Source organism: Myotis myotis, unplaced genomic scaffold (genome assembly GCF_014108235.1).
Source record: "Myotis myotis isolate mMyoMyo1 unplaced genomic scaffold, mMyoMyo1.p scaffold_m19_p_8, whole genome shotgun sequence".
In the NCBI taxonomy this organism is placed as follows: domain Eukaryota; kingdom Metazoa; phylum Chordata; class Mammalia; order Chiroptera; family Vespertilionidae; genus Myotis; species Myotis myotis.
Window position 1 is genome coordinate 24,911,519 of NW_023416390.1, and position 25,929 is coordinate 24,937,447.

Sequence of the window (25,929 nt, forward strand, 5' to 3'; positions counted from 1 at the left end):
AGCTGCAGGCCCTGGGTTCTACCTGCGCAGACCCTCAGCTCCGTGACTTCTGGGAAAACTGCTGCCGGGTGAGCAGGTGAAACTCATCAAGAAGATGGGCAACACCTGACTCACCTCCACAGGCAGCCGGCCCCCAGGCCTGGCTGGGCAAGTATCCCTTTGAAAGGCGCACCCTCAAGCATGCCTAGGAGCCTGTGGAGCCCAGAGGCCTTTGAGGGGCCCCTCTGCATTCGCCTGGTGTCTCTGGCTTATACCTGAGCCTCTCCCAGAAACTACTAGCCATTCTTTTAACCACCCTGAAGCCCTCTCCAATGCATTGAACCAAATGAAACAATAAAGCTTTTTGCAGGGGGGAAAAAAAAAAAATCAAAACCCTCGAGTGCCTTCTCTTTATGCTTACAATAAAACCTAGTGATCTGATTGTGGCCAACAAGGATTTGCATGACCTGAACCTGGCCCAGACTCTTTCTCCCAATTTCTCCCCTCAGCCTCTTCAGCTGAATTTATCCTCCCACATCTCATGCTCTTTCCTTGGCATTGACCTCACACTTCCTGGCCCCTCTACCTATCTTCTTGCCCCAGATCGTCTCATTTCTAACTCTTCCTCATCATTCAAGCCTGCTTGAATATCATTTGCCCAGACACACTGGGTCTAAAACGACACCCAACCCTATCCTCTTATCCTGCTTTGCTCTTCTTAGCATTTACCGCTTGACCTGGAACTTATTGTCTGTCTCTTCCACTAGAATGTGGTCTCTATGAAGGTAAGCACTTTGGTTTTCACACCTTTCGATCCCTGGCTTCTAGAGTTGTATCTGTCACATAGTAGACACTCAATTAATGAATGTATATAGTGGCAAAAGCTGGCCACAACACAATAATTGTGATGCTTTCACAGGCATTGTGAGTTATCCTTATTTATTAATAATGTTTGTAATTGTGAGATCAGAACAAATACAAAGGGTCTTTAAAATAGTCTACAATGTCAAAGAAATCATTGACAAAAAGAGTCAGACAATCTGGTAATTGTAAATAAATACACATTAAACATATTGTGCCTTTGCCTTAACTTAATTAATATTAAAATATATACACTTTTTATATTCATGGAAATAACCTGTGGGAATAAATGACTATTAATGGCCACCAATGAAAATCAGAGAAACACTAGTGTTATAAGATTTATGAATGTTTTCAAGTCATGGAAAGGAAAAATGTCAGCTTTCAACTCCTGGCTTTCCAGTAAAAGGATATAAAACAGCATTGAAATTATGTCCTGCAGATGTTGTGCTAATAATTTTCCCATTGCATATGAACTCAATCAGGTCGGGGGGGGGGGGGGGGGGGATTGATATACTTCCATATTCAGTGGGATTAGCTCATAAGCAAGAAGAAAGCATGTTCTGCTACACCACATACACTCCCGGAGTTAATTCCCAATGAAAGCAAAAGTCCATGGTCCTTCCAGCCAGATAACATCATAAGTGACAAATTCCTTGGAACTAGTTACCATTTGATTCTAATGTTTTTTCTTCTTTTTCTGCCCATAATTTAAAAGAACACAATCCAAAAAATTCCATTACTCATGCTCCATGATAAATTAGTGGCATGTGAATAACCAACTTGTAGAGAGAGAAGAAGTCATTATAAATTATGTTGCTTCTTGAAAGTCCTTTTGTAAGTAAATCAGCATTTTAGGAAGTGGCTTTTTTTTCCCCTTTTGCTATAGGCATTATCTGAGTTTAGGCAATAATTTTGGCCTATCGGGCTGGAATTAACTGAATGAGGTATCTACAACCCGTGTGAGATAAGACTCTACAACTATTTAACACAGTGGCCTTGTTTCTAAGTATTAGTTCTCCGCCATGGACAGGTCACATTCTTATTTCACGCTTACTCTCACTGAAATGGTAAAGATCTTTCTTTGAAATGGCTTTCTCAGAGCAACTATAACCCGAAAAGACAGTTAATGCCAGGAAAGAGCAAAACAACATGACAAAGAAAACGAAGAAATAGACATTGTCATATGGTTTAGATTTGGGATTTTTTTTCCTTTTTTACTCTGCTTCCCAGTTCTCTCTCGAGTAGTTGAAGAACAGCGAGAGATTCAAGAATCCAGTTCTCTTCATTCATACCGCAGCCTTTCTCAAGAATAACACAAAAGGGGTAACTTCAAATTCAGATCAAACTGCCATCCTGTTCACTTCCTCCTGCACCCCCTCCTTCGTAAAGCAGCCACTTCCCTTCTCGCTGGATTCCAGCTACTTGACATGATTTGCCCTAAAACTTGAAGTATCTTGAGAAGAAAACTCATTTCTAAAACTGAAACTAAAATGCACTTGCAGACTGAATGCAAATGTAAGCGTTCCTTGCAACATTAGTCAAAACACGTTTTACTATTAGGGCAACATGCAAGCTTGACTTCTCTTTTTTTATAGGAAAAATAAATTGAAGTTAACAAGGACGCATGGAGTTGGTGTCTATTATTTTTAAATAATAATCTGAATCATTCTTCTCATTTCATGTATTTGCTTTTGAAAAAGTAAGAGAAAGAAAACACATAATCTCAAATCTTCAGAATCGACTCCAAATTTAATGTTATCGTTGTAGTTCCCAAACAAACAAAGCCATGTTCTAACTTCACTCTCCCAAAAAAGGAAATGCTTTCATGGGTTTCTCAGAAAAATGAAAACCTGAACCGTGCTGGGCAGGTCAATGGCGTGGGGAAACTTCAGTGTAGTTTGTCCTGGATCAGGTCCCCTTGCTTGCTATTAGTGACCCAGGCTTCTGGGGACTCAGAGTTCCTATTGTGTTTTACCAGCACAGACATTGAAAGTAAATTGTTGTTTTACAAAGTCGTGAAATCCTATCTCAGCTACAAACATGCTCAAACACACACAAACCTTCCATCCCTGGACAAACGACAATCCCAGCTGTTTCTGCCTCGGATCCCAGTTCTCATGGCCAAGCACGCCCCCTTTGAAGTGGAGAGCACCTCTGCCGACCTGCATTTTGCAAACTTTGCACTGTTTCTCTAAGCCTGACCCCTGAACTGATTGTCTGATGACTAATTCACATGCTAAGCTTGCGGTATATCAGTATCACTGGCTTGCCTGCGTTTGTCATTAAGGGTTTGTAGTAAAAAGAAAGATGAAAGAGAAAGGTGTAATATTAGACCAGCAGCCAAACAGCTTATGAGTGTGTTTTGAAAATGTGAATTATAAGAGAAATAGGCAATTCATTTTAAATAAGTCTTTCAAGTTATATAGAAGGACTGTACGTTTTCCGTTTTTAAATTCCCTGACTTTTATTCCTTTCTTTTTAAACTATTGGCTACTGTTGAAAGTGTGCCTTATGTATGAACAATGGCATCGCATAAGAAAATAGAGCTTAATTCTTCAACAGTGCCTGAAACTTAGCTGTCCTTCTAACACCATCACTGTCACCAACATAGTCTAACAGAAATTAAAGAAAAGGGCGTATATGGACGCTTCTATTTGAAAAAGCTAAGTGGCTTGTTAAATCAATTACCAATTTTTCTGAGTTGTTAAGATAACCTGTTGTCTTACACATATATACAGAATATGACAAATCTAATTTTTAAAACTTTTCATCACAAGAAATAATTTCATTAAGCATTATTTTGTCCACAAGAGTTATGTTCTATTAATACTGTGAACGATAGTCTGTTGGGATATCTTGGCAAATGCTGCACCAAAATTCTTTAAAGAAACAGTGGGGCCTCTAAATGTGGATAATGGCTCTTTGAACAGACTCTAAAGACCCATTTCCATAGACTGGACCAGTTCTTTTAAAGAAATACATAAGGAGAAGTCAAATAAAAGGGGTGGGGCAAAATGAGAAGATTAAAAAGAGAGTAAAAGATTAAAAGAGGGAAAGAAATAAGGAAAATTCAAAAGGGAAAAAAAAAGATCAAAAAGAGGATTAACCATGTTACTTGTTGTTTTTCAGAAATTAAAAAAGTATGGAGGATAAGGAATTTGTTTCCTTTTGGCCCAAGAAAAATGCCAATTATGGTAGCTAAACTGCCCGGATCACATATCAGCATGCTTTGGAAATGTGAGAAATGGATGGGAAATATAAACACGGAGCAATAGCTTACAGTTATGTTATGAATTAAGCCAGAAAAATATCAAGATTTAGTCACTGAATAAGCTGCCAAGGTTAATTTTCCCTGATGAACTTGAGCAAGATCAGAATAGAAGCGATAGCACTGTAGCTGCATGTTTTCTGCAGCACCCCCATCCCCCCCCCCCCCCCCCGCCCCAGCTTTCTAGAGTCAAATTCTTCATTTTCTCATGGAAAACAACTCCAGGCTAAGAACATAGTCAACAATAATGAAGTCATGAAATTCCCTTTCATTTCTTGATTTTTATTTGATCAGTGCCCTAGGTTCTGAGTTTAGCTCTCTGATATAGTAAAACCAGGTAGCCAACGCTGTCCTGCAGAGTCATCTAGTAATGGTCTTTGTATGTTATTACCTTTTGGCTTTTTTGTTGTTATATCATTTTGATATTGGGAATTGATCATTTAAATTCACTTTTAAATATAGAAAGTGTTTCAAGTTGTATATATTTGATAAAATTGATCTTATACATCTTAAAAAGGAATAGACACTGTGTGTGTGCGTTTGTGTGTGTGTGTGTGTGTGTGTGTGTGTGTGTGTGTGTGTATGCGCGCACGCCAGATGTTAATCCTGGTGAATTTATATCAATTTTTTCCATTTTTTTCTTGTCCACATATTTCCTTTTGGGTTTGGCATATTTTATTGTGTGGATGCCTGTACTCCAGCTAACCTAAAACTAAACATATTTGAGTTTATTTTTTTAACTACAGATCTTTTTATTTATTTTTTTTATTTTTTTTTTTATTGCTTAAAGTATTACAAAAAGTATTACATATGTCTCCTTCCCCCCCCCCCCCCCCGCCCTTGACAATCCCCTGGCCTCCCCTACCCCCCAGTGTCTTATGTCCATTGGTTATGCTTATATGCATGCATACAAGTCCTTTGGTTGATCTCTTACCCACCCCCCTCCTGGGTGGGAGGTCCAGGGAGGGCCACCCTCCCCGGCCTTCCTGCTGTAGTTTGACAGTCTGTTCGAGGCAGCTCTGCCTCTGTATCTATTTTTGTTCATAAGTTTATAATGGTCTTTATTATCCAGAAATGAGTGAGATCATGTGGCATTTTTCCTTCATTGACTGGCTTATTTCACTTAGCATAATGCTCTCCAGTTCCATCCATGTTGTTGCAAATGGTAAGAGCTCCTTCTTTTTTACAGCAGCATAGTATTCTATCGTGTAGATGTACCACAGTTTTCTAATCCATTCATCTACAGATGGGCACTTAGGCTGTTTCCAGATCTTAGCTATGGTGAATTGTGCTGCTATGAACATAGGGGTGCATATATCCTTTCTGATTGGTGTTTCTGGTTTCCTGGGATATATTCCTAGAAGTGGGATCACAGGGTCAAATGGGAGTTCCATTTGTAGTTTTTTGAGGAAACTCCATACTGTCTTCCATAGTGGCTGCACCAGTCTGCATTCCCACCAGCAGTACACAAGTGTTCCTTTTTCTCCACATCCTCTCCAGCACTTGTCGTTTGTTGATTTGTTGATGATAGCCAGTCTGACAGGTGTGAGATGGTACCTCATTGTTGTTTTGATTTGCATCTCTCGGATGATTAGTGACTTTGAGCATGTTTTCATATGTCTCTTGGCTTTCTGAATGGCCTCTTTTGAAAGGTGTCTATTTAGATCTTTTGCCCATTTTTTGATTGGATTGTTCATCTTCCTTTTGTTAAGTTGTATGAGTTCCCTATAAATTTTGGAGATTAGGCCCTTATCAGATATGACATTGGCAAATATGTTTTCCCACACAGTGGGTTTTCTTGTTGTTTTGTTGATGGTTTCTTTTGCTGTGCAGAAGCTTTTTATTTTGATGTAGTCCCATTTGTTTATTTTCTCTTTAGTTTCCAATGCCCTAGGAGCTGTATCGGTGAAGAAATTGCTTCGGCATATGTCTGAGATTTTGTTGCCTTTGGATTTTTCTAGTATTTGTATGGTTTTCCCATCGTATATTTAAGTCCTTTATCCATTTTGAGTTTATTTTTGTGTATGGTGTAAGTTGGTGGTCTAGTTTCATTTTCTTGCATGTATCTGTCCAATTTTCCCAACACCATTTATTGAAGAGACTATCTTGACTCCATTGTATGTTCTTGCCTCCTTTGTCAAATATTAATTGAGCATATTGGTTGGGGCTGATTTCTGGACTCTCTATTCTATTCCATTGATCTATATGTCTGTTCTTGTGCCAGTACCAGGCAGTTTTGAGAACAGTGGCTTTGTAATACAGCTTGATATCTGGTATTGAGATCCCACCTAGTTTGTTCTTTCTCAGGATCGCTGCAGCTATTCGGGGTCATTTTTTATTCCAGATGAATTTTTGGAGAGTACGTTCTAGGTCTGTGAAATATGCCAATGGTATTTTAATGGGAAGTGCATTGAATTTATAGATTGCTTTGGGCAGTATGGGCATTTTAATGATGTTGATTCTACCAATCCAAGAACATGGTATGTTCTTCCATCTCTTTATGTCTTCCTCTAGATCTTTTTTCAACCCCCTGTAGTTTTCTGAGAAGAGGTCTTTTACCTCTTTAGTTAAGTTTATTCCTAGGTAGCTTAATTTTTTTGGTGCGATGGTAAATGGGATTGCTTTTTTAGACTCTCTTTCTGCACATTCACTATTGGTGTATAGAAATGCCATAGATTTCTTGGCGTTAATTTTGTATCCTGCTTCATTGCCGAATTCTTTTATTAAGTCTAATAGTTTATTGATGGAGTCTTTAGGGTTTTTTAAGTATAATATTATGTCATCTGCAAATAAGGACAGTTTTACTTCTTCTTTTCCAATTTGGATGCCTTTTATTTCTTCTTCTTGTCTAATTGCAATGGCTAATACTTCCAGTACTATGTTGAACAGGAGTGGTGAGAGTGGGCATCCCTGTCTTGCTCCTGTTCTTAGGGGAAATGGTGTTAGTTTTTGTCCATTGAGTATGATGTTGGCTGTGGGCCTGTCATATATGGCTTTTATTATGTTGAGGTATGATCCTTCAATTCCCACCTTGCTGAGAGTTTTTATCAAAAATGGGTGTTGAATTTTGTCAAATGCTTTTTCTGCATCAATTGATATGACCATGTGGTTTTTTTCTTTCAATTTGTTTATGTGATGTATCACGTTTATTGATTTGCGGATATTGTACCATCCTTGCATCCCTGGGATAAATCCTACTTGGCCGTGGTGTATGATCTTTCTGATGTACTGCTGGATCCGATTTGCTAAGATTTTGTTGAGGATTTTGGCATCTATGTTCATGAGGGATATTGGCCTGTAATTCTCTTTCATTGTGTTGTCTTTACCTGGTTTTGGTATTAGGGTGATGCTGGCTTCATAGAATGAGCTTGGAAGTGTTCCTTCCTCTTGAATTTTTTGTAGTAGTCTGAGGAGGATAGGTTTTAGTTCTTCCTTGAATGTTTGGTAAAACTCCCCTGTGAAGCCGTCTGGTCCTGGGCTTTTGTTTGATGGAAGCTTTTTGATGACTGCTTCAATTTCTTCCATAGTTATTGGCCTATTGAGATTTTTAGATTCTTCCTGATCAAGTTTTGGAATGTTGTATTTTTCTAGGAATATGTCCATTTCCTCCAGGTTGTCTAGTTTGTTGGAGTAGAGTTGTCCATAGTATTTATTAACAATCATTTGTATTTCTGTGGGATCTGTTGTTATTTCGCCTCTATCATTTCTGATTTTGTTGATTTGGGTCCTTTCTCTTTGCTTCTTGGTGAGCCTGGCTAGAGGTTTGTCAATCTTGTTTATCCTTTCAAAGAACCAGCTCTTTGTTTCATTGATTTTCTGTATTGTTTTTTTGGTCTCTATGTCATTTATTTCTGCTCTAATCTTTATTATCTCCTTCCTTCTGCTCACTCTGGGCTTTTCTTGTTGCTCTCTTTCTAATTCTTTGAGCTGTAGATTTAGATGATTTACTACCATTTTTTCTTGTTTGTTGAGATAGGCCTGTAGAGCTATAAACTTCCCTCTCAGGACTGCTTTCATTGCATCCCAAAGGTTTGGGATTGTTGTGTTTTCATTGTAATTAGTTTCCAGGATGTTTTTAATTTCTTCTTTGATCTCATTGGTAACCCAATCAATATTTAATAACGTGCTATTCAGCTTCCAAGTGTTTGAGTATTTTGAGTTGTTTTTGTTGTAGTTTATTTCTAATATTATGGCCTTGTGGTCTGAGAAGATGCTTGGTATGATTTCAATCTTCTTGAATTTGGGGAGACTTTGTTTGTGACCCAATATGTGGTCTATTTTTGAAGATGTCCCATGAGCACTTGAGATGAACGTATATTATGTGCTGTGGGGTGAAATGTTCTGAAGATGTCAATTAAGTCCATCTGATCTAGTGAGTCATTTAGGATTGCTGTTTCTTTGCTGAGTTTTTGTCTAGCGGATTTATCCAGTGATGTCAGTGGTGTATTAAAGTCCCCTACTATGATTGTATTGTTGTCGATCTCTCCCCTGATATCTTCCAGGAGTTTTCTTATGTATGTGGGTGCTCCTGCATTGGGTGCATATATGTTTATCAGGGTTATATCCTCTTCTTGTATTGATCCCTTTAGTATTATGAAGTGGCCTTTCTTATCTCTTGTTATGGCCTTCACTTTGAGGTCTATTTTGTCTGATATAAGTATTGCTACCCCAGCTTTTTTTTCATTTCCATTTGCCTGAAAGATATTTTTCCATCCCTTCACTTTCAGTCTGTGTGAGTCCCTTCTAATGAGGTGGGTCTCTTGTAGACAGCAAATATATGGGTCATGTATTTTTATCCATTCAGCCACTCGATGTCTTTTGATTGGACCATTTAGTCCATTTACGTTTAAAGTTATTATTGAAAGGTACTTGTTTGTAGCCATTTCTATTTTTTTGTGTGGCTGTTTTCTTTCTGGGCTTTTTAGTTCTTCTTTTTACACCAGTCCCTTTAGCATTTCTTGCATTGCTGGCTTGGTGGTGATAAACTCCCTTACCCTTTTTTTGTCTGTGAAGCTTCTTATTTCCCCTTCAATTTTGAATGATAGCCTTGCTGGATAGAGTATTCTTGGATTCAGTCCTTTGCTTTGCATCACTTTGTAAATTTCTGTCCATTCTTTTCTGGCCTGATGTGTTTCTGTTGAGAAATCATTTGATAATCTGATGGGGGATCCTTTGTAGGTAACTCTCTGTTTCTCTCTTGCAGCCTTTAAGATTCTGTCTTTGTCTTGTACATTTGCCATCATTATTATGACGTGTCTTGGTGTGGGTCTTTTGGGGTTCATCTTGCCTGGGACTCTCTGTACTTGTGTAACTTTTTTCTTCCCCATATCAGGGAAGTTTTCTGACATTATTTCTTCAAATAGATTTTCTAATCCTTGCTGCTCTTCTTGTCCTTCTTGCAGCCCTATTATGCGTATGTTACTTCGTTTCATGTTGTCCCGAAGCTCCCTTAGGCTCTCCTTCTTTTCTCCAGTTGCTGTTCAGATTGAGCTTGTTTCTCTGCCTTATCTTCTAATTCACTAATTCGGTCCTCTGCTTCTTCTAGTCTGCTGTTGAAACTTTCCATGGTGTTTTTGATTGTAGCTGTATCACTTTTCATTTCTTCCTGATTCTTGCATAGGTTGTTGATTTTCTCATCCATCCGGTGAATGAATTGTACAACCATTATTCTGAATTCTTTTTCTGTCATGTTGCATGCTTCAACTTCATTAATGTCCTTTCTTGGTGACTCCTCATTGTCTTTTTTCTGGGTGTTGTTTCGTCTCTTCATTCTGATTATCTCCCGATGGTTCAAATGTAGAGTTGCGTGGGCCTGGGCCGTGTGCAATGGGAGCCTCCCACCACCCTAGTGTCACTGAAGAGCTCTGACACTAAGATGTGTGGTTGTTGTGGGTTGGTGGGAACCAGGCTCGCTCAGAGTCAGTGTTGTCAGCGCTCAATGTGGCCTCGTATGCGCCCTTAGAATCAGGGACCCTGCCTGCACCATGCTGAAACAGAGACCCCCCTGAAGCGTGTTGAAAACCAGAACCCCCTAGCGTGCCCCAGGAGTCAGAGTTCCCCAGAATCCAGTATCAGAGTCTCTGTTGCTTTGCGCGACCTTGGCTTGAGAATCAGGGTCCCTGTGTGCCCTTGCATCAGGAATTGGAGTCACTGGCTCTTAGTATGAATGCACAGGGAATCAGGATCTCAGGCGCAGGTGAAAAGAAACACAGTCAAGTCACTGGTGCTTGGTGCTGCCACCTGCCCAGAGAATCGGGGTCCCTGGGCCTGTGATATGTGGGACAAATTCCCAATGTTCGCGTGATTGTTCCCAGCCCAGGGCTCAGAAGCCGGTAGTGCGCCTAGGCTCAGTTCCTGGGGTTCGCGCGTTTGCTCACAGCCCAGGGCTCAGAAGCTGGCAGTGCGTAGGATCAGATCCAAGGTGCTCGCGCACTTCCAGGCTAAAGTTCCTGGAGCGCTGAGGCCCCGGCAAGGGGTGGGTCTATCAGTTAGTTACTCTGGCGCTGCCCGCAAGCCTGCAGGAAGGGGGGATGGGCTCTGTTACTCACGGATCTGCCGCAGGGATTTCTGAACTTTTGGTGTCCACAGGTCTGTAGCTGTGGTCACAGGTCTCTGTCCCCAGTGGCTGCAGGGTCCTGGTATGCGTCTGCGATCAGACTGGGTGGTGCTGAGGCCAGGATCGTAGTCTCAAGCAGCTCTGTTTCCCAAGATGGCGTGGTCGCCGTGCCTGTGCTGGCCGCCCAGGAGTGTCCGCACAGGATGCGGGACTCTGCTGCCTAAGACTGCCCGGTTTAGCAGCCCCTAAGAAGACCTGCAGAATCTAACTGTCCCTAGCTCAGACACACACACCACACACGTCCACACACTCCTCTATCACTTCCTTGCGCTCTCACACTCTCTCCCTCCCTACCTTCCTGCTGGTCGCCATTTTTCAGCATCTTCAACTACAGATCTTTTTAATTGCTTCATATTAGTTGCTTGAAATTGGAAAATTAAATAACTCAGAAGTTCTAAAACATAAAGCAGGGCAAGAGTAAATCATGAAAGAGAAGCTAGAATGAAGGGAAATAGTTAAAAATTATAATATAACATGAGTGCCAGATGAATTCTAATAAAGATTTAAATAATAAAGTGATAAAATTACATAAAAATTTATTTATGGCATTTCAGTACTCTAATGATATATTCAATATATTCTCTCTCAAACACTCAGGATAGGTAGATAGATAGATAGATAGATAGATAGATAGATAGATAGATAAGCAATGGCAATTTAATGGGACTTTGAATAGCATTTAGTAGCATCTCATTCTCCTCCTCCACTTTTATAAACTATGTAAAACTTTTCCTAAATCCTAGTTGCTTTTAGTTTTATTCGGGTTCATCTTAAAGGCAGGTAGCACAGAATACAATCCAGAAAAGTGCATGAATTTTCTATTAATTGACCTCGTGTCAGTGGTCAAAAGGAGTGGACTGTCACTTCTGAGGCAGGTCATGAGAAACAAACAACTTAGGTCAGGAGCCACACTAGATACTTTGCCTCCTGCCGCCACCCTCGTGCATGAACTCTGGGTGGTCACCGTGCTGTAACTAAGGCAAGAGGGACGACAGGCAACGGAAGCCAGTGCAAAGTGGGTTGAAACTAGAGCAATCCCACTTCTGAAAATCCACCCTATGGAAACAAAAGTGCCAACATGGAAATATATGTAAAGTTTACCCCACTATATTTACTAGCAGAAAATAATCTTCCAATCCATCCATCCACCATAACAGGGTAGTTAATTTTGTCCATGTTTTTAGTCAGGACATTGGAAGTAAAAATAAATCAGTAGAGAAAACCCCCAGATCACATGACCAAATGCTAGACCTGACCCTCTTCTGCCTCTTTTTCTCTATCTTTATAGCAGTTTATCACTCATATGGGATACAAAAATATTAATAGGACAGAAAGGACCAGTTGTGACCACTCCTTTCAAGGTTATTTTTGCATGTGCTCAAGGATCTGGATGATAGTGTCATTTTATGCATTTATATCCAATCTTCTACTCATAGATGAAAATACAAAAAAGAACAAGAGAATAGCCACGGTGTCCATACATTTGAATGCTTACCAACTGCTACCTACTATTGTAATAAGATTCAATGTGAATAAGCCCTTAAATTCAAGTTCTTGAAATACTCACCCAACAAATATTTATTGAACAGTCATTAGGTTGAAGGGAAATTATCTTGTTTATTTCTCATGACAACCCTGTGAGGGGTGAGCTAATATCTCTATGTGATAGCTAAGAAAACCAAGACTCATGAGGTTGAATGAGTTGCCTATTCAGCTAATCAGTGGGATTTGGGATTGTAAACCAGGTCTTTCTGAAGCCAAGCCACTCTGGATCTTGTTACACTACATCACAGCAGCTTCATCTAAAAACACAGTTAGCATTGTTGTCAAGAAAGAGACTCTAAGCACCCACTTCTCAGCCCAAAGGAGAGTGGTTAAGTGAATGATGGTACATATGACAGTAACCACTAATGCAGGAGAACTAGGTGATATATATAGAAAGGTTTTCAAAATACATTATGTAGACATAAAGCAATCCAACAGCTAAGAAAAGACAGAAGAGTGTTTATTGAATATTCCTATTTGACTACCAAAGAAGGGATACACACATATATATATCTATATATATGGATATACCCACCACATGTGTCCACGTATTTTGAGCACAATATACTAGAGCCCTTTTAATAGTTGCTGTCCCTGCAGAGAAGGACTGGGGGTCTATGGTAAGAAATTAAATTACCATGAAAGGCTTACCAAGTGTGCTATTAAACAATGTGGTCATCGTGAGTGCTATATAGACTTAGAGTAATTCCAGATCCCTTCCTTGGCACAGAGTGGGAATGCATTTCTTCCAACCTTTTTTGAGATTAGGTTGTGTGGCTTGCTTTAGTCAATAAAATGTGAACACATATAAAATGAGTCATGTCTGAGTGTTAAAAGCTAGTGCCCAACTTACCCTTCTGTCTCAACTGAAAGCATGTGCTGAGATAAAACCTCCATTAATCAGAGTCCCCAAGTGACCATGATGAGCAGAGTTCTCCTGCCAAACCTACATTGCACATGTAGAGAGCGAGAAATACACCTTTGTTGTCTTAAGCCACTAAGAGTTGAGATTGATCATTATGGCAGCATTGCCCAGCCTATCCCGACTGATTCAGCAAAGAAAAGAAATCCCAAAGTACAAAGAAACATAAACCTAACAATTACATTCAAACTTGTTAGTATTTTTAAATGTTGAGGGGGGGAAATGTGTTTTAAAATAATAAGTTGGTTCATTCACTTCTTGAGTAAATATTTATTGAGGAACAAATATGTCCCAGGCAATTATAGGCACAAGGGAAATACCATTAAATATGACAGACAAGGTCCCCACTCTTGCAATTAACACAAATAAATGAGCAAGAAGAGATCAGGTAATGATGTGAGCTCTGATGAAAATAAAAGTCGTGTGACGTCATGGGAAGGACTGGGTGGCAAGTTTGGGAGGTCAGGGAGGCCGCTGGGAAGAAATCACTTCAACTGATGGCTGCAATTACAATGATAGTTCTAAAGCCACAGAGAAGTTTCTTTAAACTTCTTCACAGTCTCCAAATATTCTTGAGTATGCCTGTATTTCATTTTTACATCAGAATAACACCATAAAATAAATAGATCACAGCGGATAAAGTGTGGAGTAATAAGGCAGGAAACCCAGGAGGTCCTGCTTTCACAGAGAGAGTGAGGGACCATATTCAGTTACACCTGCAGATGGAACCGATAGAATCCTAAGTGGAGACAGAAGCAAACGTTGGCACCTCTCTAAGTGGGGAGGCCACCAGTTGAAAATGTATCCCACGAAACATCAATCAAGATAGCAGTAAAAGGGGTGAAATGCGTACACACATAAAAACAATTGAAAACATATTTGCCTAATTATACAGACAAAGATATCTAGACCAGTGATGAAAGGAGATGAAAACCTAGGCAATGCAGGATCTGCTCTGATGGAACCCAACTCCAGCGCTGATAACATGGCCTCAGGGACAAATGCCACCAATTACAACAACATTAAAGAGTTAATAAGGCTTGTGAAGTGTTTCCAAAAAAGGAGGATCTGAAAGAAGGAAGCCACAATTCTGCTTTTATCAGCAGTTACTCTTTTATATTTTTTGTATCAAGCTAACTTTATTAAATCATTCTGCAAAGGTCAAGTGGGATGTGTCTTTCCTGATCTATTTTCATATTTCATGCCACAGACTAAGCGACTGGATAATATACACTGTATTTCCAAAGACTGGAAGACATTTACACTCAAGTGCTGATTTCCTGTGTGTGATATTAGTCACTTAGACAATGGGGTTTTATACAATGCTGTGTATGTGTAGGAACTCGGCCAATGCTTTTTTGTGTGTGTGTGTGCTTGAAAATCTTCCAGTTACCAGCTGTCAGAAACACAGTTTAACTGCTTACCATTAGAAGAAGCAACTAGTTCCAATTCATCATTGCAGCCATAAGGCATAATATCCTCAGGTTGCCAAAACAGCACTTTTCCTTAAATGAATATTCAAAAGGTGTAAAATCCATTTAGCTGCTAGATAATAATTTACAAGCTACTGAAGTTCTTGTAGTCAAGATGTCTTCCTCTCCCAAATATTGGGGCAATGCTTGAGACTCAGAAAGGCTGACCAGTGCAAAAGGAGACCCCAAAATCTAAACTTGTATTGCATCACTGTGATGAGCATTTTAAAAGTGACAATGAAAAAACAGATATTTATGTATTTTCTATTCAACATTTTAAATTTTTTTCACCAATTCACAAATAGTATCTCATTTTTCTTTCAGCATTTTTAACAAGTAGGTCTGAGAACAAGTGCATCCTTTATATTTAAGGTATAAACGATTATTTGTGTGGCGCATAATAACCAAGGGTAAATGGTAAACAATCATTTGAGTCCATTCAATAAACATGTCAAGCAAGTTGCCAATGAATGAAATAAAGTTGGAAACACAGAAATGCCCAAAAGACTTTCCTCATCTTCCAGAAATTTAAACTATGGAGGAGATAAACAAGTTGAAAATAGCTATGAGACTGTTCATATGGGCAAGTCTGATGTTCCAGATCTCCTGGAACTATTAAAAAACACCCTCTAGCCCTGACCCGTTTGGCTCAGTGGATAGAGCATCAGCCTGCGGACTGAAAGGTCCCAGGTTCGATTCTGGTCAAGGGCATGTGCCTTGGTTGCGGGCACATCCCCAGTGGGAGATGTGCAGGAGGCAACTAATCAATGTTTCTCTCTCATTGATGTTTCTAACTCTCTATCCCTCTCTCTTTCTCTCTGTAAAAAATCAATAAAATATATTTCTTTAAAAAAAAAAAAACACCCTCTAACTATAAAAGAACTTTCCCACTTTCTTAAAGTGCAAATACCCACACTTCTTAACCCCATGAAATCCAACATTTGACCAGATTGCTCTCATCCAAACAGCTCTGGGAATGCTGGCTAAATGACAACAGTCAATCATCTGACTTTGGATGGCTGCTGTACATGACACCTCTTAGCCTCTCCACATGGGTTTTTCTTGGGCAGCACCTGCTGGTGTTCCACCACTTCTCCCCAACTTGGGCGTGGATGTTTCCTTCATTGCTTAGGACAGTAGCTGAGGCCTAACTTTTTCTGAAGTCAGGAAGAACAGAAAGAAACTGTGAAACAGAAAAGTTAAACCTTGAGACCCTCTCCATCATTCTCCATTATGCTCTCTCTGTGAGGGACTGCTGTACAGACCCACGTGTTTGGCTCCTGTGCCCTCTGGCTTCTAACTGGGTTCAGCCATGGGGGGTCCCAGCAGGAGCTGGGAGAGCTTTCCCTCCCTCACTCCTCTTGCAGCTGCCTCTGAACATCTTCATCACAGGCCAATCTCAGAGGCAACTGCTCTACAGGACTCTCTCGCCAGGTTCCAAGAAGCTCTCCCACCCATCTCATAGCAGCCCTCCTTCTTTCTCCCTTGCATAATCCCTTGCAATTCCCCTATACCCCTCCAACTTTATAAATAGTCTCTTTATTAAAAACCCTTCTCTACATTTCCAAATTCAAGAGTGTCATCTGTTTCCTGTTGACCCTGACTGATACAACCCATGATTGCCTGAAGCCCACACCCAGATGTTCCCACCGGGTTCTCCTCCTGTGCTTCTGGGAACAGTTTATTTCCTTAGTCAGTCTCTACTCTTCCAAGCCCAGAAAGAAGGAATTGGTTTCCTACAAGTAAATGTAATATGTAAGCATAAAACTCCACCTACAAAGATGGCCTTTGACATCTGTCTGCAAAGTTGCTCAATTTCTCAACATCTGAACATATGTTCTTTACTCTCCATTCCAGGGTAGGATATTTGTGTTCCCTTTACATAACCTAAGAGACAACTAGAGTATTTGGGGAAGGGGTACAGTTTGCCCCCCAAAATAATTTAAACTTGGAGCTTGGAAAAAGAAGGAAGGCAGTTCTTCCCATTTTTGCCTATCAAGGCTAAGCAAAGAGATCTTGGGACCCATCTCCAAAAAGCCCCCAGTCATAAACCTTTGGATAATGAGTAAGAATGGATCATCCCAGTCAACCTGTACAAAGGGCACTGTACATCCAGAACTCTCCACTGATGAAAATGCAACTTGGCTACTGAGAGTTAACTTACACCCCCACCAAGCTTTTGGGGGCACAGATTAGAAAAGTGACAATCATGGCAGACACATGTTCCTTCTCCCATGAGTTTCTTATTGGGCTCCTGAAGTTGAAAGGCTCTCAATCCATTTTTAAGGAATAAATAATTGTCCCATTTTTCCAAATCTCAGATCCTCTGAACCCTATACACTGGAGAGCCCCACAAGGCTCTGGCTGTGGCCCTGTCTTACTGGAGAATCTGGGAGGTCCAGCACCTGTCTGATTCCCTGGCTTCTTTTGACTGGCAACGCCACAGCTGATATCATATAAAAATGGAGCCAATATGTCCTTTGCCACTGCATCTGCCCAGGAACTTCCTTCTTATCCCTAGAGATTCAGCTCCAGGGTCACTTTCTCTGAAAAGTGTTCTCTCTCCTTGGGATCCCACACTAACTCTTCCTCACATGTTACTTTGTGTTCCAACCCTTCATTCACTGATCTAGCTCCCTCAGGGCTGTGGTCTTTTGACAACAAGAACTGGCTTATTCATCAGCATAGCCCCACTGCCCAGCACACAGTAGGAGTTGGAAAGGTATCAAATACATTAATTAGGAAATAAAACCACTGCCTAACTCCCTCACTCTGCAAGCAGTGGATGTGTGGGGCTTATTTTCAAGGCTCAGGAGCTGTCTAAATGCTTGGTTTCATGGCGGGGGTGAGCCAGATGAGCAGGATCAAAAGGCAGTTATTTTTTCTCTTACATGATTAAAACTCTCCTGAATGCCACAGGATTACAAGAGCCTGAGGAACAAGATGTCAACACACTTCTTGGGGGAAAGCCCCAGCCCTGCTGATGTTTGTGTGGCGGGGCTTTGTAGACCTCCTGCTGTGGATACAACACTATCCTGGCACACGACAACCCAACAGAAATTCCTCAGCTCACCCTCGCGCAGCATCACTGCTCCTCTTTACTTCTCTCCCTCTGGGTCAAGAGCTGGTGGTGAAGTTTGGGGGGTAATGAGGCTAAAGTGTCTCCATATTCCAAAGTGACTTCTGTTTCTCAGCTCTGCTTGGTAAGTAACCGTAAACACTGCTTCAGGTCCCAGAAAACTCATCAGTCAGTTTTCTGGTCAAGTGCAGTCAAGGCTTCAATGCAGCCAAAGACTTCTCCCTGCCCTAGCTGGTTTGGTTAAGTGGACAGAGCATTGGCCTGTGGACCAAAAGGTCTAGGGTTCAATTCCGGTCAAGGGCACATGAACAGGTTGCGGGCTCAATCCCCAGCAGAAGGCGAGCAGGAAGCAGTCGATCAATGATTCTCTCTCATCATTGATGTTTCTGTCTAACTTTCCCTCTCCCTTCCTCTCTGAAGTCAATAAAAATATTTTTAAAATAAAAATATAAACTGTATTTCTATACACTACAGGAAAAAAAAATTTTAAAGACTTTTCCCTAAGTTCTCTGTCAACCCTCCTTGCATCCATCTCTATGGATTCTGAATCCAGCAGTCTGGGTACACCCAAACATTAGTCTGTTTGTTATTGTTGTTGTTATCAATAACTCTGCAGACTGCTATACAACCAGGGCTGAAAACCAGAGCTCTAAGCAATAAACTAACTAGCTATTTTCCTTTCTTATTCTGATCCTCCCAATAGTGAATCCAAAAATCAAGATCTTGTGCCAGATGCATTAGTCAGAAACACAGAAATATGGCTTTTAAGTGACTTGTTAGAGCCCCTACCTCTCCCTTCTTTCCTAAGGTTTTGCATCAATCCAATCTCAAGACCATCTGTGTGCCTCTGATTCATGAGCCAATGGCTGGTCCCCTCCACCCCAGAGATTATTGCAATATCACCCTTGTTCACCCCAATTCACACACACTTGAGGTTGAGCTCCTTCTTCAGAAGATCATGCAGGAACAGAGGGTATAAGAGAGTCACTCTTCATTCACTTCTTTATTCTTTTATTGAACAAGCAGTACTGAGTACCCATCATGGGTCAGACATGATGGGATACACGGTCAGCAATACCCAAGAATGGACCTATAAAAAAGATAGAACTGGCTTATGTCACCAGCATTTGGCAAGAAGCCTGAGCCTAGTTCTGTTTCTTCCTTTTCTCTCATAGATCATCTAAAACTAATTCCAGATCCATGAGTGCATGTCTAGGACTGAGACTGGCTTTTTGAATCTCTGCACAAATACTGCCACTTGTCACTTATTCCAGTCTTCAATGTTTGATACAAGCTCTCCTTATTCATAAATGATTAAGCACCAAAAATCATTTACTCAGAATGGTTGAGGCCCAAGTCTTTATCCCCAAATAGATTTTGTTCCTATACAGATGTTGGTTCTGGTCCCATGTGGTAATTACATAGCTTGAGGAGTGATTCTTCCATGACATGTCCATACAAAGGGTATTAATTAACCCATTTCCTCCCTCATTTAAGACTCTTTCTAAACTCACAACCATAAGTCAGTGACTTTGTCCATTACATTGGTTCTATATGCCAGCACTAATGAAGATCCCTTCTAACACAGGATGTTCCCCAGATATCCAAATGTATGTGAAAATACATTTCCAAATTGGGCTGATTAAAAGCCCAAAACAATATGTTTGTTTCCATCACAGATGTGAAGTCTGATATCTATTCCTAGGAAAACTGCTGCCAAGGAATGACTCAGCAGCTGACATTAATGCAGCCATTTGATTTTCAGTTTTAACTTTACAAATTAAATTGTAAACTAAATGGATAAAGGGGACCCTCTCCAGACACATTCAGGTTAAAGCCCAATTGACTGCCAAAGGCTCAAAGTCCTTAAGGGGGATGAAAGTAAGGACCCTGGCCAGGGTTAGGATGGGGATGTCAAAGCCGCATTTCTTTGAAAATGGATTCAATACCAAAAAAAAAAAATTAGGGAACAAATAATCTACGGAGACATACAACAGGAAAAACATGAGCAAAGCAACAGATCTCAGAGGCATGCAGACATAAGAGGGCATAAAGAGTATATCAAAAAGAGATATGAGCCACACATGGCACGTTCTGAGATCAGTAGGGAAGGAAAGTGATATGTAACATCCAGTTGCTGTTGTGTAATCCCACATCCTGGTATTTTCCCTCGTGTATTGGGAGTGAGTTTTTTTTAATGCCTGGTTTCAACTTGAGTTGGGCATGAGGATAGGTTGACATAACGAAGTGATATTGCAGGCAGCATTTGGAAAGACAAAAAGAAAAACACGTTCTGCCATTAGCCCAAGTAAAAGGCAATGTTGCTATGTGTGACCCTAGCCAGACGGATCAACAACTACAGACCTCAGTTCATTCCTCTGTAAATTGGGGCTAACTATGCCTGCCTCACAGGATTTTGTGAGGATTAAACAAGATAACAAAAGTTAGATTACCTTCCTTTCCTCTCTTTAGAATAGTTTTAGAAGAAATAATTGTCAGGAAAAAGGCAACATAGTTGGCTGAAAGAATGAGTGTGTGAGCTGAAAAGACCTAAGGCATTTAAAGAATTTGGACTTTTTACCTACTACACTTCAGGTCCTTGGGGGTTTTAAAAAATGAACTCACATGCTTTAGGTCAGCGCTGACCTTTCTGTGATGATGGGAATGTTTTATATCTCTCCTGCCCAGTGTGGTAGCTTTTGGCTATTGCACGCTTAGGATGTGGCTAGTGCCACTGAGGAATCACTTTTAATTTCATTTACTTTTAATGACTTTAAATTTAAATAGCCAACCATAGCTAGTTGCTATCAAAGTGAAGAGTGCTCCTTGAGATCTTTCTGATTCTAAGCTTCTCCCACACAGTCTGGACTTGGGGGAGCAGAAGAGGGTGAGTTTAAGCACACAGAGGCTCTGGAATCAGACTGCCTGTACTCAAATCCCAGCTCTGCCCCTGGGTGAGCTCATATAAGCTCCATGTGCCTCAGGTTCCTCATCTATACAAGAGGAATGCTAATGTTAACACCTGTTACATAGAAGAGACTGGGGGAAATAAATAAGTTACTATAAGCAAGGACCTCATGGTTATTCATCTGATGAAAACAGTCCTCCTAATTCATTACAACTATGTATTTACTCCTCTGCCTTAACCACTAGGTTATAAGCTAAAACACCAGTACCAAGAACCATGATGGCACATTTAGACTCTCATAAAATAAGCATTTAAATAAGTGTTGGAGGGAGGGAAAGAGAGAGGGAGGTAGGAAATGGGGGGAATAAGGAAAAATGAATGAAATAGGCATTAATGTTTTTCATGAAGAGTGAAGAAAGCTTCTAAAACAAAATAAAATTTGACAGCTTTCGATCAAAATTTCATTGGAGATGACCGTGGGAGATGAAGATGAAGTGAGGTGCACTGGGGGAAAGCATGCTTCCCAGTAATGGGCTGGGAGAGCTCTGAGAGAACAGAGAGAGGTAGCTGGACTTCGTTCCACATGTATGAAAATACAAACTTCAGTCCTTAAAAGTGTGTGCAACCAAGCTTCTTCAAGAAAACACTATTGCGGGTCGTGTGTCTTTACTTGTCCATGTTATTATCTAATCTAAAAGGCACTGTTAGGAGTGAAGTATATGTTTTGTTGGCTCCCCATTTCCAAGTTTTATTAACACTACATTCACCAGTTCCCGCAAAATAAATAAATAAATAAATCAAAGCAGTGTCGGGCAAGTTTTCATAACTGTTTATTCATTATAAATAGTAAATATTTACTGCACTTTTTACATGAAAGACATTTTTACAACACATTGTTGTTGGTTGAGGCTGCAACACAAAGATAGATCTTCTCTTCATCCATCACCCACTAAGACCAATGTATGAACTAAACTCGGGACTATGTCTAGTCTCACTAACTCACTATGTCATAGTTATTAACGCTAAAGGGAATGTATTTGTGCCTACCTCGTTCGTGATTCCAAGCATAGAAAGAAATAAATAACACTGCCTTCCCCCTGCCAGTTTGTTTTAACATCTCCAAAAACAAATTTATTGACATTCTACAATGTCACCACAATAACATATGTAAACCTCAGTTTCTAGAATCTTTTCATATTGGATATCATTGTATAATTTAAAAGTACAGGAGAGCCATGTGGACATATCTGCTCTTGCCCTGCCTTTCCTAGAAAAGAGACGAATGTAAACGTAGTCATTTTAAAAGCATTATTCTCCAATATGGTCTCTAGTCAAAAGGAGCGAGCCGGGTGTCGGTTGTCCAGCAAGTGGCGAATATCTCTGCATTTGACCACAGGGAATCACGGGCTGCGAAAATAAAGCACCTGCAAAAATATAGTTCCGATTCTGCATCTATGACCCTGGCATTGCCAAGGCGTCCGTGAGGTACACAGTATTGCACACTGATAAGCAGCTGTGGGAATGCACTCAATTCTCCGCCCCCTCCCCGCCCAGGTAGGCTTCCACGTGAAACTGAATTGCGAAAACCACACACACCTCTCCCACGCTGGGAAAGAAAACCGGCTTTTCCTCCCCTTATCCCAGGTCCTATTAGCAAGACGTGTCCTTCTCGGACATTTAGTAACAACTGAAGTACAAGTGAGGATAAGAGAACAAATAATTTATTTGGGAGGTCCTTTATAGCTAGTCTATCTTCCTAAAAACGGTGGCATTTATTTGTATATCAATTTCCAGTGTGTAAAAGTCAAGGATTCCTCCATGCCTGCTTCATTAAGTGAGCAGCTAAAAAGTTGTAGAAGTGTCAGCATTGGATATCAAGGTTATACTTTAGAGAATTTTCTGACTATATTTTAGAACATTCTGCTTGCCTGAACCAATTCAGATAGATCTCTCTCTCTCACACACACACACACACACACACGTGCACACACACATACATACATGTGCATGCACACACAAATGGAATGTTTTAGCTCCTTGATGATCAGCACTAAATGTTGGGATATTTGATATGTAGCCATGTTAAATCATTGCCTTAAAATGTTGCATTTGTCTTTACTGATCTGCGTCTTCCTTTTCGCCACGGCTTTTGTCCAGCATGTTCAAAAGAATTTGAAACCAACTACTGGAGAAAGAAAATCAATCATTCTCCTCTGTCTCCTGTCAAGACTGCCCCCCGAGAGGGTGATTTTTTTTTTTCTGAGATTCTTCATGTCTCGGCTGTGGAGACTGGAAACAGGGCCAGTTTTACTCCAAGTGGACAGTCCACTTATGCGATATCTGGCTTGAGATAATGAAAGGCACCTGTAAGGAAACACACACAGCTCTTTAGGTCACGCTGGGACAATTCACGGCAAGGGGCAAAATCAGCTACAGGCTGACAATGTCATATTTAATACCGTGGTATCAAAGGATGGAGACTAATATTTTTATTCCTGAGACAAGTTTGACACAACTCTGTGTCTTTGGGATTATACTCCACATGATCCTTGAACTGACCTCATTAAGAACATGTGTTTCTAATGCCAAGTGTTAGTTCATTTTGGCCAACCCTTGTGTTTTACCTAGTGGCAATCAGGTTTCACATCGCAGCAATTAATAACCGCAAGATGTTGTTGACATCTGTTAAGAAAATAATTATACAAGCGAGTCCTTGCTGGAACCTCAGCCGGCTTTGCCCCAGTTGATCCTGGGATGCAAGGCTGAGTCAGGCCGCCACTTCCCCTTCCTTAAGGAAGAGTTGGAATTTTGTACCCTTCCAGACGTAAATACCCCCTAGAAAGTCCAAGGCTTACTTTGTCCATACTGCCCATATTGGTAGCCTGTGACAGGGTCCATACTGTAGCCCGTGGTGCTGTAGGTGGGTGGACAATAAGACTGAGATGTTGGCAGACTGTCCAAGCTCTTCATATGGTCTAGTCTCTGACTGCAGCTGGCCGACACCGTGGTGGTAGGTTCCAGGCCCCCAGTGAGAGGAGAGAGAGCATAATCGGTCTGGGGCTGGTGGGGTACCCCGCCGTGGTTGGTCAGGAGTCCCATTACCTAAAACAAACAGGTGGATTAGGAAGACGTGAGACTGAGAGAAGGGCCCTCGCCTACAGCTGACAGAATACCTGGAAAAGTCCCATTGGGATTTCTTTGGAGATCTCCTGTTAAAGAGCTGTCCCGAAGATGGTGGCCTGAATTGAAAGTAGCGGAGGTATTACCTCATGCTCAAGGATAACGTCTGACTGCCCTTTCCGAAAAAGGAAAGGGGAGGGCATAGGGGGAGGAAGGAAAAAGAAAAAGAAGGAAGGAGAAGAAGGGGGCAAAGAGAGAGAGATTACACCATGCCCCTAGTGATAAAACCGGACCTGGTGCCAGACCGGTTTGGCTCAGTGGATAGAGCGTCGGCCTGCGGACTGAAGGGTCCCAGGTTCGATTCCGGTCAGGGGCATGTGCCTTGGTTGCGGGCACATCCCCGGTGGGAGGTGCGCAGGAGGCAGCTTGTCGATGTTTCTCTCTCATTGATGTTTCTGACTCTCTAACCCTCTCCCTTCATCTCTGTAAAAAATCAATAAAATATATATATAAAAAAAAAAAAACGGACCTGGATTTCAAAGAAGGAGAAAGGAAGGAGGGACACAGGGACAGAGCTAGGGGGAGATTGCATCTGTTCACATAGAATAATGTCTAACGATATATTACATTTGTTTCACCTGTGATTTTAAATATAAGGCATTTGCTTATATTTTTTTTAAAAGTTAAAGGAATTCAAATCAAATTCTTTTCCTGTGTTTCGAGATCTCTGTGGCTTTTTCAAAGTGTTCCCTCCCAAGAAAGTTGCTCCCACTCTAGCTGGTTTGGATTGGTGGATAGAGCTTTGGCCTGTGGACTGAAGGGTCCCAGGTTCAATTCCAGTCAAGGGCATATGCCTGGGTTGCTGGCTCCATTCCCAGTGGGGCGTGTTTAGGAGGCAGCCAATCAATGATTCTCTCTCATCATTGACGTTTCTATCTCTCTTTCCCCTCTCCCTTTCCCTCTGAAATAAATAAAAAAAAATATATTTTTTTTTAAAAAGAAAGTTGCTCCCTATCTTGGCATCCTTCAATAATTAGAAGTAATTGCTCCATCCCTGAGGCTTCCTTGTACTTTTCTCACCCCTCCCACCCTGTAATCCTCACTTCACCTACATTGAATGTGAGAGACTTGAGGGAAGTAGCCTCACCTAACAGAGTGCTTAGCATCTAGTAGGAAGGGAGTAAAGGAAGAGAAGGAGGAAGGAAGGGAGTGAGGAAGGGAGGAAGGGTAAATGATTCTCCAAGTAATTGTGTCCCTTGCTTAGTCTTCCACTTCTTCTCTAAACTAACATTTCCCTATAAATAAGTGTTAAATGAAAAGCCTGAAATGCAAGCATGTTATAAAAAGTCCACTCGGTTTTGTAAATAAGCCTAAAGAGCAAGAGAACTTTAAAAAAAACAAACTGTGATAACAGAACAACTTTCAGATTAGCACGGTGACAAGTTCCACAAACTCAAGCTCGCTGACCCTTACAACACCTTGTTTCAGAAGTAAGTGGATAATTAATTTTGCAGCTGGAAACCTGTCACACAAGAGAGGAAGTGACTTTTCTCAGGTTCATACAAGTCAATGACAGGGCTCAAAAAGCAATTGCAGAAAAAAATCAACTGCTGGGTGTAGAGCCTTGTGTGCTTACAAAATATCACCTGCTTACATTGTATGTAAACGCAGGGGCCCACGATGATGGCCCGGTATTGCCATAACAGTTCTGGTGTGTTTTACGTGTTTTACGATGTTTGAAGGACATGAAGCTTAAAGTGTACCCAGAAGAGCAGGAGGAGGGGCAGTGATGAAACCCGATGCCTGACTCCAGGCCTTGTGCAGGCCCCCAAGGAAATTCAGGTCCTAGGAGCTGGGATCTAAGGGTTCCAGCAAGGCAGGCGAGAGAGACTAGTCTTGCATCCCAGAAATTACATTCCAAAAAACGATGAGGCCACAATGCCCTTTGGGAAGGGCGTGCATAATCCTCACAGCTAAACAAAATCTTCCTGAAATAAAGCTTTAAAATGATCTGCCTTCCATTAGCCCAAGAGATGAGGGAGGAAGGGAGGGAGGGAGGGAGGGAGGGAGGGAGGGAGGGAGGGAGGGAGGGAGGGAGGGAGGGAGGGAGGGAGGAGAGAGAAAGAGAGGGAGAGAAAGAGGGAGAGAGAAAAACC

General features: G+C 41.1%; 1 protein-coding gene across 3 annotated transcripts in view; it reads right to left on the bottom strand.

The window, feature by feature from the left end:
- Positions 1-21,466: 21,466 nt before the first annotated feature.
- The window catches only part of PAX3 (paired box 3), a 95,140-nt gene continuing 90,677 nt past the window's right edge, over positions 21,467-25,929 (bottom strand). For 2 of the 3 annotated variants that reach the window (XM_036320718.1, XM_036320717.1), the window contains exons 8-9: positions 23,509-23,755; positions 21,467-23,017 (exon numbers count right to left, since the gene is read on the bottom strand). In XM_036320718.1, the coding sequence (XP_036176611.1) occupies positions 22,983-23,017; positions 23,509-23,755 (282 nt within the window). In that variant the 3' untranslated portion in view covers positions 21,467-22,982. The remainder of the gene's footprint in view (positions 23,018-23,508; positions 23,756-25,929) is intronic. The other variant, XM_036320719.1, reaches the window with a different exon arrangement.